At 44.4% G+C, this 12338-nt stretch overlaps 2 protein-coding genes across 4 annotated transcripts in view; one reads left to right on the forward strand and one right to left on the reverse strand.

The window, feature by feature from the left end:
* elavl4 (ELAV like neuron-specific RNA binding protein 4) overlaps positions 1–1969 on the reverse strand; it is a 272046-nt gene extending 270077 nt beyond the window's left edge. For 2 of the 3 annotated variants that reach the window (XM_051933170.1, XM_051933174.1), the window contains exon 1: positions 1876–1966. The gene's annotated coding sequence lies outside the window, so the exon portion shown is untranslated. Of the gene's footprint in view, positions 1–1875 lie in introns of all 3 variants that reach the window. The other variant, XM_051933169.1, reaches the window with a different exon arrangement.
* A 5-nt stretch (positions 1970–1974) lies between these two features.
* Positions 1975–12338, forward strand: part of agbl4 (AGBL carboxypeptidase 4) — a 460603-nt gene continuing 450239 nt past the window's right edge. The window contains exon 1 of the mRNA XM_028812463.2: positions 1975–2115. Within this exon, the coding sequence (XP_028668296.1) occupies positions 2085–2115 (31 nt within the window). The 5' untranslated portion in view covers positions 1975–2084. The remainder of the gene's footprint in view (positions 2116–12338) is intronic.

Consider the following 12338-nt stretch of genomic DNA (forward strand, 5'->3'; position numbering starts at 1 on the left):
ATTTCCATTCCACCTCAGCCACAATGATAGAAAAGTTAAGACCTTACCAGAATGGACAGGGTCATTTGACCACGGGCAGTGATAAAGGACGGAGTGCTGACAGAGCAGCATTCCTCAAAATATCCTCCTGGCGATTTACATATTCCCTTGCATAATTTTGCAATTAAATGGAACTAATTTTCCAAACGGTACGCCAACACTTTTTTGCCCTTATTATTACAATTACTGTATATATATGCAAACACATACACAGACATATGTTACATCCATCCATCCATTTTCCAACCCGCTGAATCCGAACACAGGGTCACGGGGGTCTGCTGGAACCAATCCCAGCCAACATAGGGCACAAGGCAGGAACCAATCCCAGGAAATATAAAATAACATAATATAAACATAAAAGACAAATTACATATATTTAAAAATATACATACATATATAGAAATATATACATACGTGCCTAATTAATTTAGGCTACTGTGCAAAGATCTTTTGTCACTTTGACTAAAATTAGAGTCTTTTTCTGTTGATGAATGTTAAAAGTTATACAACAACAAAATGTGAAAAGCTCCAAGGGGTGAATATACGTGATACATTTCCACACAAACAAGCAGTATGTGTGTGCTTGGAGATCTGCAGGGCCTCCTGCGCGAATGCCAGCCCTGGCGCTATCTGCGTGGAGGCTGCAGGGGTTCCCCGTGTCCACGTGGGTTCTGCTCTCCCGCGCCATCCAAGCACGCGTATGCAAATCAAACAGGAAGCCGTACGCTGCACTGCCCCAGAGAGTGCGGGAAGGTGCAGTTTGCCTGGCGCCCCGGTCCGAGTTGGACCTCGTGCAACTGAGCCCCTGCTACTGTGGGATGGAAACTCGGAGGATATAAAAATGTTGAGTAAATGTTGTGAACTTTTCTTCAATAGCTTCAACTCGGACCAGCTGTGGATGACGGCGCTACATTTCACACGTGGAGCCCACTCATGTGCAGTACAAGCGGAGTTCTCACCTTGCACAACTTTTGTGGAAGTGACACGGCCTTGACGGATACGGTTCTCTTTAAGGAGGTACAGGTTTACATTATTGTCTTCAATTAGTGTTTTTTAAATAGGTAAATGTGGGTGCCCGCAGGTAGCCAAACGCCTAGTTTTTCTGACTTACAAACGGACTCGCGTGTGGGCCTAACGCGGGCTGCGGCACACCGATAGTTCACACAGGTGAAACACCTGCCGGTACGCACCCTCGCCTTTTTTGGTCATTTACGTTGAGTTAATTCCCGTTTTTATTTTTTACATCATTAACGTTATGTTAACTCATGTTTTTTTTTTTGTAATTAATTTATTCATTTCTACCAACCAAACAGCAATACAAACACCGCTCGACGCCCAGGCGTCTTCCGTCGAGCGGCCCCCTTCTGCCCCGCTCCCGTGTTCGTGTTTGCTCCCTTCGGTAACCTTCTAAGCCAAACGTGGTACAAACCTCCTCCGGAGCCCAGTGACGAGCAGCACTCTCCAGCTGGCACGGCAGCGAGTCCACCTGTACGGAGACGCCACCAGTTTCGTGTTTGGGTGCGTTTCCCGCGTTCGCCTGAAGCGCCGCCCATTGCGTCGTGGCGAGAAACTCGCGCACACTGGGACGTCACAAAATGCGCTCGCGAGTGGGTCACGCACCACAACCGTTTTTGTCCAAATATCGGGATTCGTTTGTTTTAGCTGGGGCCTCCTAACGTGCGCACAGTAGTAGTGACTCCCTCCGAAATGTGTCGTGCAGACCCGAAGTATCCGAACACTGCAAGCGCCTTCTTTACGATAACTTCAACATAAATAACCACGAGAAGACCGCGCAAACGGTGTCCTTATTATTAATATTATAGTTATAATTACCGAGGTTTCCCGGAGGCGCGGCGACGTCACACCTTGAAACGGGCTTCTTCAGGCACCCGCTCTGCGTTTCCATGGCAGCAGGGCTGCAGCGTCCTCCACGCCCCCTCCACTGCGGCTCCCTCCGCTGTCCTTCTCCGGGTGACGAAGCGTTGCCAGGGCAACGCGTAGGCAGCGTCTCCGACTGGCGTGTGTGCAAGCTGGGATCGAAGATGGAGGAAAACGTCAGGGAGCCCGCTGCCGGTGTGTAAACAATACCGCCCTGTGTGTCTTTGAGCGAGAGAATGCAAACGGGCCAAGGCGGGGAGGTGCACGAGTGGCGTCCGTGGGCCCAGCAGGGCTTCGCGACTGTCCCCGCGCGTGTTTTATTTACATGTCGCCTTCCTCGCTGCTTCCGGCCTCTCTCAGCCCCGTCTCAATTGAGTTCTGAATCTGTGATCCATTTGCGTTGGGTATCGTTTGGCAAATGTGGGTGTATGGTGTTCCTTTCAGAAAGTGTTGCTCTGTTGTAGCTTGCCGTCGGTGAACCTTTCCTGACATTACTTTTTTAGCGCACGTGTCCGGTACACTTTCCTCAATGAACAACACCAGGCGAGGGTCTCATCACTGAGTGGTGTGATGCAATTTGGAATGGATTTCCGCTTTCTTCTGGTAATTGTATTACTGGTGGTGTTGTCACCAGGTGGTTGGCTTTTTGATCCAGTTCCTAAGTCAGGATTGCTTTAAGTGTTGGACTGTTTTGTGTGCCTGGTTGGTAACATGATTGGCGTTACTATAAGATTGTTGGGTTTTAGAATGTAGCCAGCGAAGGCAGAAAATGAAGTGAAGCAGGACAACACCGACAAGAGAATGATCAGTGGGTGTGTGGAGTGACATGGAGTGAGCAATAGCTGAATCCTGACTTAAGTGTCATAGACTGAAGTGGTTTGGGCATATGGATCAGAAGTCTTAGGCACACCAAGATGGAGGTGAAGGGAAGGGAGGATGAAAAGATGTGGTTGGAGGAGATCATCTTCATAGGATGGAGCTCACTGCAAAGGATGCCCAGAATCACAGAGAGTGGAAGACACAAATTTGGGGGCAACTAGCCCACCTGAATAAACCTAGACGGTTAATGGTCATTAAATCCTTTTTTTTTTTTTTGGGGCTCATACAATTATGCAGAGTACAATATGTAGTGAAATGCTTAGTTGAAAGACTGTGCATTGGAAGAAGAATATAATAAGTACTCAACTGTATAACTAGGTTCAATGACAGTATAATATTATAAAAATCTACTATATATAATAAAGCACTAAGGCCCGTCTGTATGTATATGTGTACAATCTCTGTGAGCAATGTGATTGGTCAGTTTGGCTTTGATGATGTAAATGAAAGAGGAAGTGTGAGTGTTATGCTGTGTTTGTGTGCTCTCAGACTACTCAGACCTCAGAGTTGTGACTTTTTGCCATCCCGTTTCATTTTGTTCATGCGGGTTTCTGGTTGGACTATTTTGAAAAATATGATGCTGCTGTTATCTATGCAAAAGGACGAAGGTCCAAGTCTTTAGAGTCCTGGTGCTTCCTGTCTTGCTATATGGTTGCGTGACATGGACGCTATCCAGTGACCTGAGATGAAGACTGGACTTCTTTGGTACTGTGTCTCTCCGGAAAATCCTTGGGTACCGTTGGTTTGACTTTGTGTTGCTCTTGGAGTCCAGAATGAGGCACATGACCTGCATTGTGAGGAAGCGTCAGTTACAGCACTACGGCCATGTGGCGTGTTTCCTTGAGGGTGATCTTGCTCGTAAGATCCTCATTGTTAGGGACCAGAGTAGCTGGACCAGACCAAGGGGTTGCCCACGTGACACCTGACTGCGGCAGATAGAGGGTCATTTTCGGAGGGTGGGATTGGACTGCGTGTCTGCCTGGGGGGTTGCAAACCGGGATTCTGAGTTGTTTCGTTGTGTAGTGAGTGCAGCAACGCTCTGTACCAGTGCATACTCCCCGACTTGACTTGACTTTGCACCAAATACAGTTGGCATTTCGGGCTGACCTGGTATGTATGTGTTATTTTAAGCCATTGACTAAGGTGAAAGGTCGGCATTCTGTAACAACTTGGGCAATTCATATACTGTAGCTTTCCTTTATCTGAATGATCAGAGTCGTACCTTTTGAGTTTGTTGAGCGTTCACATGGTATTCTCAATATGACAATTCAGATTTACCATATGACTGATAGCACGTGAATGTAACATTGGACATACGAGGTGATGAAGTGGCATGGGAGGCACACTGGGAGAATTGCCTTCAAAGCCAGGAATTCTATGGAGGTGGTGAGGTGCCTCAAAAATATTTTGGTATTTGGGGGAAATTGTGTTTTCACATGATCTTTGGAGGTCGGAGCACAGGATCAGCCATTGTAAAACTCTCCTGGAGCAATTTTCAGGTTAAGGGCCTTGCTCAATGGCCCAATGGAGTAGGATCCCTTCTGGCAATAACGGGATTTGAACTGGCAACCTTCCAGATACTAGCACAGATTCTTAGCCTTAGAGCCACCACTCCACCTAATATAATGACAGTCTGAGAAGCAGGCTTTACAGGAATGCCCTTGAGAGAGGGACTGCCTGTCAAGAGACGTTCAGACACACGCGAATACAGAGTAAAGGCCTGTCTCACAGCAGCCTCCCTACCTTGCTGCCCTTCAGAAATTAATACTAGAAGCAGTTTCCTTCTTGGAGTGAGCAGCGCATTTATATTAATATAAATGTTTGAAGAGATGGGGTGGAAGTGGGTGTCTCCCCGCCGGGTGAATTGAGCTCCAAGCACACCTGGCTGTAAAGCTGGAGGTTCTTTCAAAGAGCACATCTGGTTTTATGCTCAACTAACCATCAGATGGCTCTGGGTCATCCTGGACGTGTGCAGGTATTTCCTCAAAGGGCCAGACCTCCCTGCTTGTGGCCCGAGCACAGCTTTATTCTCCTGCTGTGTTTGAGTGGCTGGTCTCTTCTATGACTTCAGAAGCCTTTACATTTTTTTAAACTTCCATTCAGTTGATGGTCCTATCCCAGTTTCCTAGACAAAAGGGTAACCCCTTCTGGGCCTCCCCGCACCCAGCTGTCCTTGACAGTTGATGTAGTCTGGTGGGACCCTTCAGGAACAAATAGCAGTAAATTGCAAAGAAATGAGCCTACACTTGGACTAGGATATAGTTAGGTGTTGGTAAATCTTCTGGCTAAAACCCTTAAATGAAATGTTTTATAGGCAATGGAGGATAAGAAGCGGTCATTTGAGGTTGGTCATCATGTTTGACATGGATTGACATTTTCTTTCATTTTTCTTGTCGTTTTTCAGGTAGATAAGCCATTAGCTGTTACTGCACAAATCCACTGAAAGAATAAGGCTTGAGCAGTCTGCCTTGTAAATAAACAAGATTAAAATGAACCACATTTTCATACATTCGCGTGACAACGTTCCGTATCAGTGCGTGCTCCCAACCCCTCTCTCTCACTCTGTGTGTTCCTCAGAACTCTTATTGAATGTTAATGCGTGTCTAATTGGACCTAAGTGGCTGTCCTTGTTGTGGTATTAGTACGTGTGCAGTAATTGTACAGCACAGAGTAAATGATGGCTTACATACTGACATTGTGTATTCATGCTGGTTGGCTCTGCCTTGTGGGGGCCTCCAGGTGCACTCGCAGTCCTTTTCTGTATGTCAGGTTTGGGTGGTGCACATCAGGACCATCTCAAGTAGGAGCTATCACAGTAGAGCAGGAGTGCAGTGTGGGTTTGAGTGCTAAGGCAAAATCAACTTTAGAGCTCTGTGCTCTAGTTCAGGCACTTTCAAGTTCAGTACTGGGACCCCCTGTGACTGCAGGTCATTCATTTTAAGCCATTTCCCAACCCTCTTTTAGAAAGGTGGGACTTGTCTGTGTTCAAGTTGGAGTTTCGTGGTACTCCCTCTTATGAGACACATTTTGTGACTGTCTTTTGCTGAGGGTTGGGAAGGTTGCAGGGATCTGTGGTATCAGGGTGAACTTCTCCAGGCTGGTGGTAAGGCTGTCCTTCTGGCATTGTAAGAAATCTTTGCTTCCGTTTGGGAGACTGACGTCATTCCAACTGACTGGAAAACATAAACTTGTCCCTATCTGGAAAGGGAAGGGTGATCCTCAGTAGGATCCGTGATCACTTGCTCACCTGCCAGTGACCGGAGCAGTCTAGTTTTACACCTGAGAAGCCTACCCTCAACCGCATCTTGGCACTGAGGGTTCTCATGGAGCGCAATTGCAAATATCGGCAGAGTTTCTTTACAGCCCTTGTCGATTTTTGTAAAGTGTTCGACTCAGTTGATCGAGCTGCCCTCTGGGACATCCTGAGACTTCACAGAATCCCCTCAAGGTTGCTGAACATCATGGCCGGGCCTGTATGCTGATACTGTGAGTGCTGTGCAGAGTGGAGGCAGACCCTCTGCGTTTTAGGTTTGTCAGGGGTCTGTTCTGCTCCTACTCTGTTCAATGCTTGTATAGACTGGGTGTTGGTCAAGTTCATGGGGTCCAGCAGCTGTGGGGCATCTGTTGGCGAAGAAAGATTCATTAGTCTTGACTTTGCTGATGAAGCTGTGATCTTCACAGAGTCAATGGAGGCTCTGATCGGGGCACTTGAGAGACTGAGTGAGGAGTCTGAGTGTCTGGGCTTGCAAGGGTCCTTATAAAAACCAACATCCAGGCCTTTAATGACCTCTTGGGCGTAGCCATCAGCAGTGTCTTTTTGCGGGGAGAGTGTTGACCTCGTCAAGCGGTTTAATTAAATTGGCAGTGACATTCATGTCTCTGGTGTCTCTTCATATGAAGTCAGTAGATGGATTGATAGTGCATGTGGTGGGGGGGTCATGATGTCACTAGAAAAGGGCGTGTGACGAAGGTCCAAGTCTTTAGAGTCCTGGTGCTTCCTGTCTTGCTATATGGTTGTGTGACATGGACGCTATCCAGTGACCCGAGATGAAGGCTGGACTCCTTTGGTACTGTGTCTCTTTGGATACTCCTTGGGTACCGCTGGTTTGACTTTGTGTTGCTCATGGAGTCCCAACTGAGGCACATTACCTGCATTGTGAGGTAGCGTCAGTTACAGCACCATGGTTATGTGTCGCGATTCCCAGAGGAAGATCCGGCTGGCAGGATCCTCAATGTTGAGGACCAGAGTGGCTGGACCAGGCCAAGGGGACACCCACGTAACACTTGGATGCGGCAGATAGAGGGTAATTTCCAGAGGGTGGGACTGGATGGCATGTCTGTCTGGGGGGGAATGCTAACCAGAATCCCGAGCTGTTTCTTCGTGTGGCAGGTGTGTCAACACCCTGTACCAGTGCATGATCCCCAACCTGACCTCACATGACCTTTTGTGTTTTGAACTTTAAACACCTGCACCCCTTATTGAGGTCTGGACAGGCTTGAAGCCTTCCTAGGGTCAGGCTACCTTGGGGTGTGAGCAGTTTTTGATGCAGTCCAGTTGAGTCTGTCCTGTATTTTGCATGTCTTTTTAATGGCCTCACCTCTTTGTCATTTGTGTGCCGCAGCAGTTGTAACAGTGAGAGGCAGATGAGAATCCTCAATTCACTCTTTAATTCATAGGCCATAACTCAATAATTGTGTTTGGGCCACCTTGTGTGTTATGTGTTGAATATTTTATTTATTACTTGTATGTTATTTTTACTGTAGTGGTAGTTTATTCACGTCCCCTCAAAACCGAATATCAGGAACAGGGCCACCATTCCTATTAGTTGGAGGTCCGTCTCTGCAAACAATGCTTCAGGTGGTCTTTGGCAGTCAGTGGAGCAAAGTTCTTTAAGGTGATTGTTGGGATTGATTTTCTGTTTGTAGTGATATTCGTCTCCAGTTTTTTTTGGCTAAGGATTGCATTTTTTTGCTGTGAGTTGCTTTTCTTTGGACATTCCCTTTTGAATATTTTCCGTGCCTGTTTGTTTGTAAAAAAATAAAAACTTTATTGGAAAAGATTTTTCATAGTCTGTGTTCCAAGCCAGAGGTCTGATGTTTTCCTTTCTGTTGTGAGGCATTTAGTGAACTGTGTAGATCTAGAATAGTGTGTATGTATACGTGTGTGTGTGTGTGTGTGTGTGTGTGTGTGTGTGTGTGTGTAAATTAAACAAGATCAAGTTCAAAATAGAGTAATTACTGACAAGGCAGAGCTAAATCACCAAAACCTGAGCTGTTAAACTGAAAGCAGTAATTTAAATAACAAGAAAGGCAAAAGAAAACTTAACAAGAAAACTTAAAACTGTTTCCTTAAAGAATTTTATCCAAATCATGGATGATTTGAAGAGTGTTGTGTTGTGCCGCATCTGTGACTGCACCCCCCCCGCAACCAAGGTGTGTCTGAGGAACAGACTTCACTAAATAGCAGCATAGAACAGGTATGGTAGGATAAAAATAATGTTATCCATATGAAACAAAGAACCTCAAAATGTCCACTAGAGAGGGAGAAAACTGCCAAAACCCAGTTAGAAATGAAAAGGGCAATAATAAAATATAAATATTTATTATAAAAAGATTTATTATCAACACAAAATGATCTGAAACAATGAAGGTCTGAAGCACAAAAAAGACACCGCTGGGTTTGCCTGAAAAGGAAAAGGCAGTTCAGGGTTAACAAGTCCCAAAAAACACAAATCTAGAAGGCAAAGTCAAGAAGAAGAGTGTAAGGTCAAAAATGCAGTTAATTTATAAAAAGCAGAGAATCACACTGATCCCAGCACGTTCAATGAACCTCAAGGGACTGTGGATTTTTGGCTAAGGACAGTCTCTTGGCAGTGATAGACAGGATAGCCCTTCCTCTTGGAGGAGCACCCCAAAAACACACAGCACTTGGGGAAAAATACAGAAACATAAAGAAATGAAATGTTAACAAGAAAATGAAGAAAACAAACAAATGAGAAATCTGAACCCTGTGTAGCAGGGGAACCCTGGCTGAACCATAACAAAGGAAAAATGATCAAAACTAGCCAGAAATGTTCTAGAAGAACTAGAACTAAGATTCCCACATTAGGTTTCTACATGGAACCTTTGAATAACAAGAATTTAATTTTGTAAAGAGGTAATTCACAAAAACTGAGGACCTATTCAGGCCATAGCATGCATGTCGAGTCTGGTGTCAGGCTGTCTGTGGTGAAGCCTGTTTGTAAGGCTTCCATTCCAGGGCCTGTTTTCGACGAGTCTGTAACAACTGATCCAATCTTTCCTGGCAAGTTGAAAGGAAATGGCTACATCATTTCATACTGTGATTCCCCCCTCAAAATAAATCTATCTCATGATAGAGTACTTTTTGCTATGGCTGTTCCCTTTAAACAAATGCAATTGTTTGGTATTAAGAATCCAAAAAAATATGACAAGAAACAACATTACAAGACAAAGCACACCATGAGGACATTGCAACTCCCACAAATCTGTCTGTCTGTCTATAATATCTGTTAAAACACTGAAACAAGAACCTCACTGCTGAGTGCTTCAATTCCGTCTCCCATGGAACAAACTTTTGGGGAAGGTCTCGCCCCAGAGGCAGAGTGCAGAAAGGTGCCATCTCATTTATAGGCAAATGCTGGACTCTCAATGAAGGCACTGATTGGAGTGAAAAGAAGCGTCCACAGGCCTGGGTTTGGGCCTCGATGGCTTATTCTACCTAATTAATCAGCCATTTCGAAATTCTGAATATTTTTCTTCTTTGATGACTTAAAAGTGCACCTAATTAAGAGCGCACTGCCTATAATAACGTAGCTTCTGCTAGAAATGTTAAGTGTGTGGAGGTGTTCAAATAATTAAGGTAATGAATTTCATTAATGGCTCACAGGCTATGAAAGGCAGGAGGACCCTGCAGCTCTGAGCGTCTGGTGTGGGCCCTTGACTGAACAAGGGTGCTTGATGAAAATCAGAAGTCATTTTTGTTCCCAGTAATCAACTGTTCAGTGTTTTCAAATGAGCAAATAATACGAGTCCAAATTCTTAAAATACAGGTGCTGTTAAAACTCCAGGGATATTGGTTCAAAGCCCGGGACAGCCTGTGTGCGTGTTATGCTAAAGTCATTTTTTGTTTGTTTGTGTTTTGTTGATATTTTCCCGTATTGCTGTTAACATCCTCAGTTATTTTGAGAAGACCCCATTGTGTCACGCTGCTTAACTTGCTGGATCACACCCCTTGCAAACATGGGATGCATTCTTGCAACCATGGCACAAAATGGCGCCACTGGAAATTACAAAATGGCACCACTGGAGAATGAAAACATAATTAAAATAATAATTGCAAAATTCCTGAAGCATAATAAGACAAAAATAATTATGCGCCCCCCCCCAAATAATCTCTCATGTTCAAAACTTCCAGTTTCAATAATAAATATATTACAAAAAATGTATTTCAAGCAGAACACATTTTTAAGTTTGCCTATGTGGTAGCTATATGCATATTTTTGATTATTTGTTTGGGGCTTTTTTGTTTTGAGGAGTGAATTTCTGAAGTTTTATACTAATTGTTCCTGTCTTATTTTTGTTGTTTACACTGTGCAGTTTGTTGTTGTGTCCAGTGACTGCAAATTGTCCCTTTGATGTCTGTTATGATTGAGTGCCTTTTAATATTTTAAGTGTTTATTTCAGTAACTTTGAATGAATGTTGTTGGTTTTTGGAGGCATGGAATTTAAATCTGATTAAGTTTTTTTATTTAATCAATTACCTTATTAGTTGGATGTTTTTTTTTTTTTTGGTCCATTTTGGCTGCCTTCTTTTATTTTCACAATCACATACTAATTTATAGCCCTCACATTCATTTGTATGAGTTACACTTGAAATCTAACACTTAAAGCTAAATGTGTGCTTATCCAGTATGCAGCTTTGTACCTTTGAGCTGCTCTGTGCCAGATTTGCACAGATTCCTCATTTGTAAAGGGGAAAACCAAAAGTTCTGTTTCTTTCCAAAATATTTCCCCTTGGCAGCAACATTTAGTGACTGCACTTGCGCTTTATTAGGTGAGTGTCTCTTGGAGATATTTCTTGGATTCTAACCTCTAGGGGGCACAACCAAGCCCTGAACACCATGCACAACTCCATAGGTTCTAGGTTAAAATAAAGTGTTTTGTTAAACAACTAGTAGCATGTGGTCAACCCGAAGACAACACCCTAGCAGTTTTACTATATTTGTGAACTTGGAGAGGCATCTGCTAACTCTTAAGAATGACCCAGGGCAGAGGATGTGGACCCACCTATGTTTCCTGCTCTTCTGGCTTTCATAAGGAGACACTGGTGATACCATATCTTCGCTGTATCTCTGGCATAGGAGTCCTATTAATCTTTGTCTTGAGAAAATACCTCCAGGTAGACAATGTTTTTAGTGAAAACTTCAAGCCTTGCCCTCAGTTGCTGAGGTGTTTCACTTGCATGTTGTTGCGCCGCGGTGTTTGCTTCATTTCAACGTTGTGTCTCTTCATCTTTGTCATTACCACAATGTCATTGTTACGCAGCGGCGTTTTCTGCACGCAGGTCTTTTGTAGTGAGGTGCACACAAGCGCCATCTAGTGGCTGTGGTTGAGCGTGCGTAGAGCGGACTGCCTCCATACACATACACAGGTCTTTCATTTATATATGTCTAATAATTCTGTGACGGGCTTTTTAAAGTCAGCCCTACTCTGTATAATGTAATAAGTAACTCTGCATCTCCATCTACTCCTCCTTATTGAATGTTGTTCTCTACCTCCTGAGTCTAACTCTCTGAGTGACTTGAGATGGCCTCCTTTTATGTTGGTGTATTTCTGGTGCCATGGCACTGAGTGAGAGAAACATTTCTGGGCCATCTGGAAACTGCAGCAAACCGAGAGATCCGTTCAAGGCAGTGCGCTGACAGCACCCAAGGACCCTAATAACACACCTCTTCTGAACTACAGGTCTATGGTTACACCAACTTGTATATTTTCCTTTTTTCAATCCTGATTGCTGCTGCTGAATGCAATTGGATCCTCGGTACAAGTTTGAGACGCCAGCAGACCGCATGCAGGGGTATGAACTCCCGGTCACAGGCTGCTTGCACACACATGAGGCAGCAGTCCTCTGTCAGCCGCTCCAGCTGGGTGCTCGGGAAACTCGGCCTTACCATGTTGTTTCTGGTTTATGAAGTCTTCCCACCGCATGCAGAAGATTTCAGACTTCCTGATGCTGTAATTTGTAACAAGTAAGTTAAATGATCTTCCTAACTGTAAAAGTATAAAATGCAAGTGAGGAAGACAAAAATGTTGTCTAGATATGAACAATGTACTCTGTGGCATGAACAGAGAATAACAGGCATCTGAGCAGAGACGCTGGCCCAGTGTTACAGCCTTGCAGCAGGAAAGGCTAGCAGGTTGAAAAGGGATGATTGGGACAGGAAGTGTAGAGCAAGCAGAGAGGCAAAGCTAAAAAAAAGTCAGTTCTGTTGTTCAAATCTAAAAACAAGAATCGTAGT

Source organism: Erpetoichthys calabaricus, chromosome 10 (genome assembly GCF_900747795.2).
Source record: "Erpetoichthys calabaricus chromosome 10, fErpCal1.3, whole genome shotgun sequence".
Classification (NCBI taxonomy): domain Eukaryota; kingdom Metazoa; phylum Chordata; class Cladistia; order Polypteriformes; family Polypteridae; genus Erpetoichthys; species Erpetoichthys calabaricus.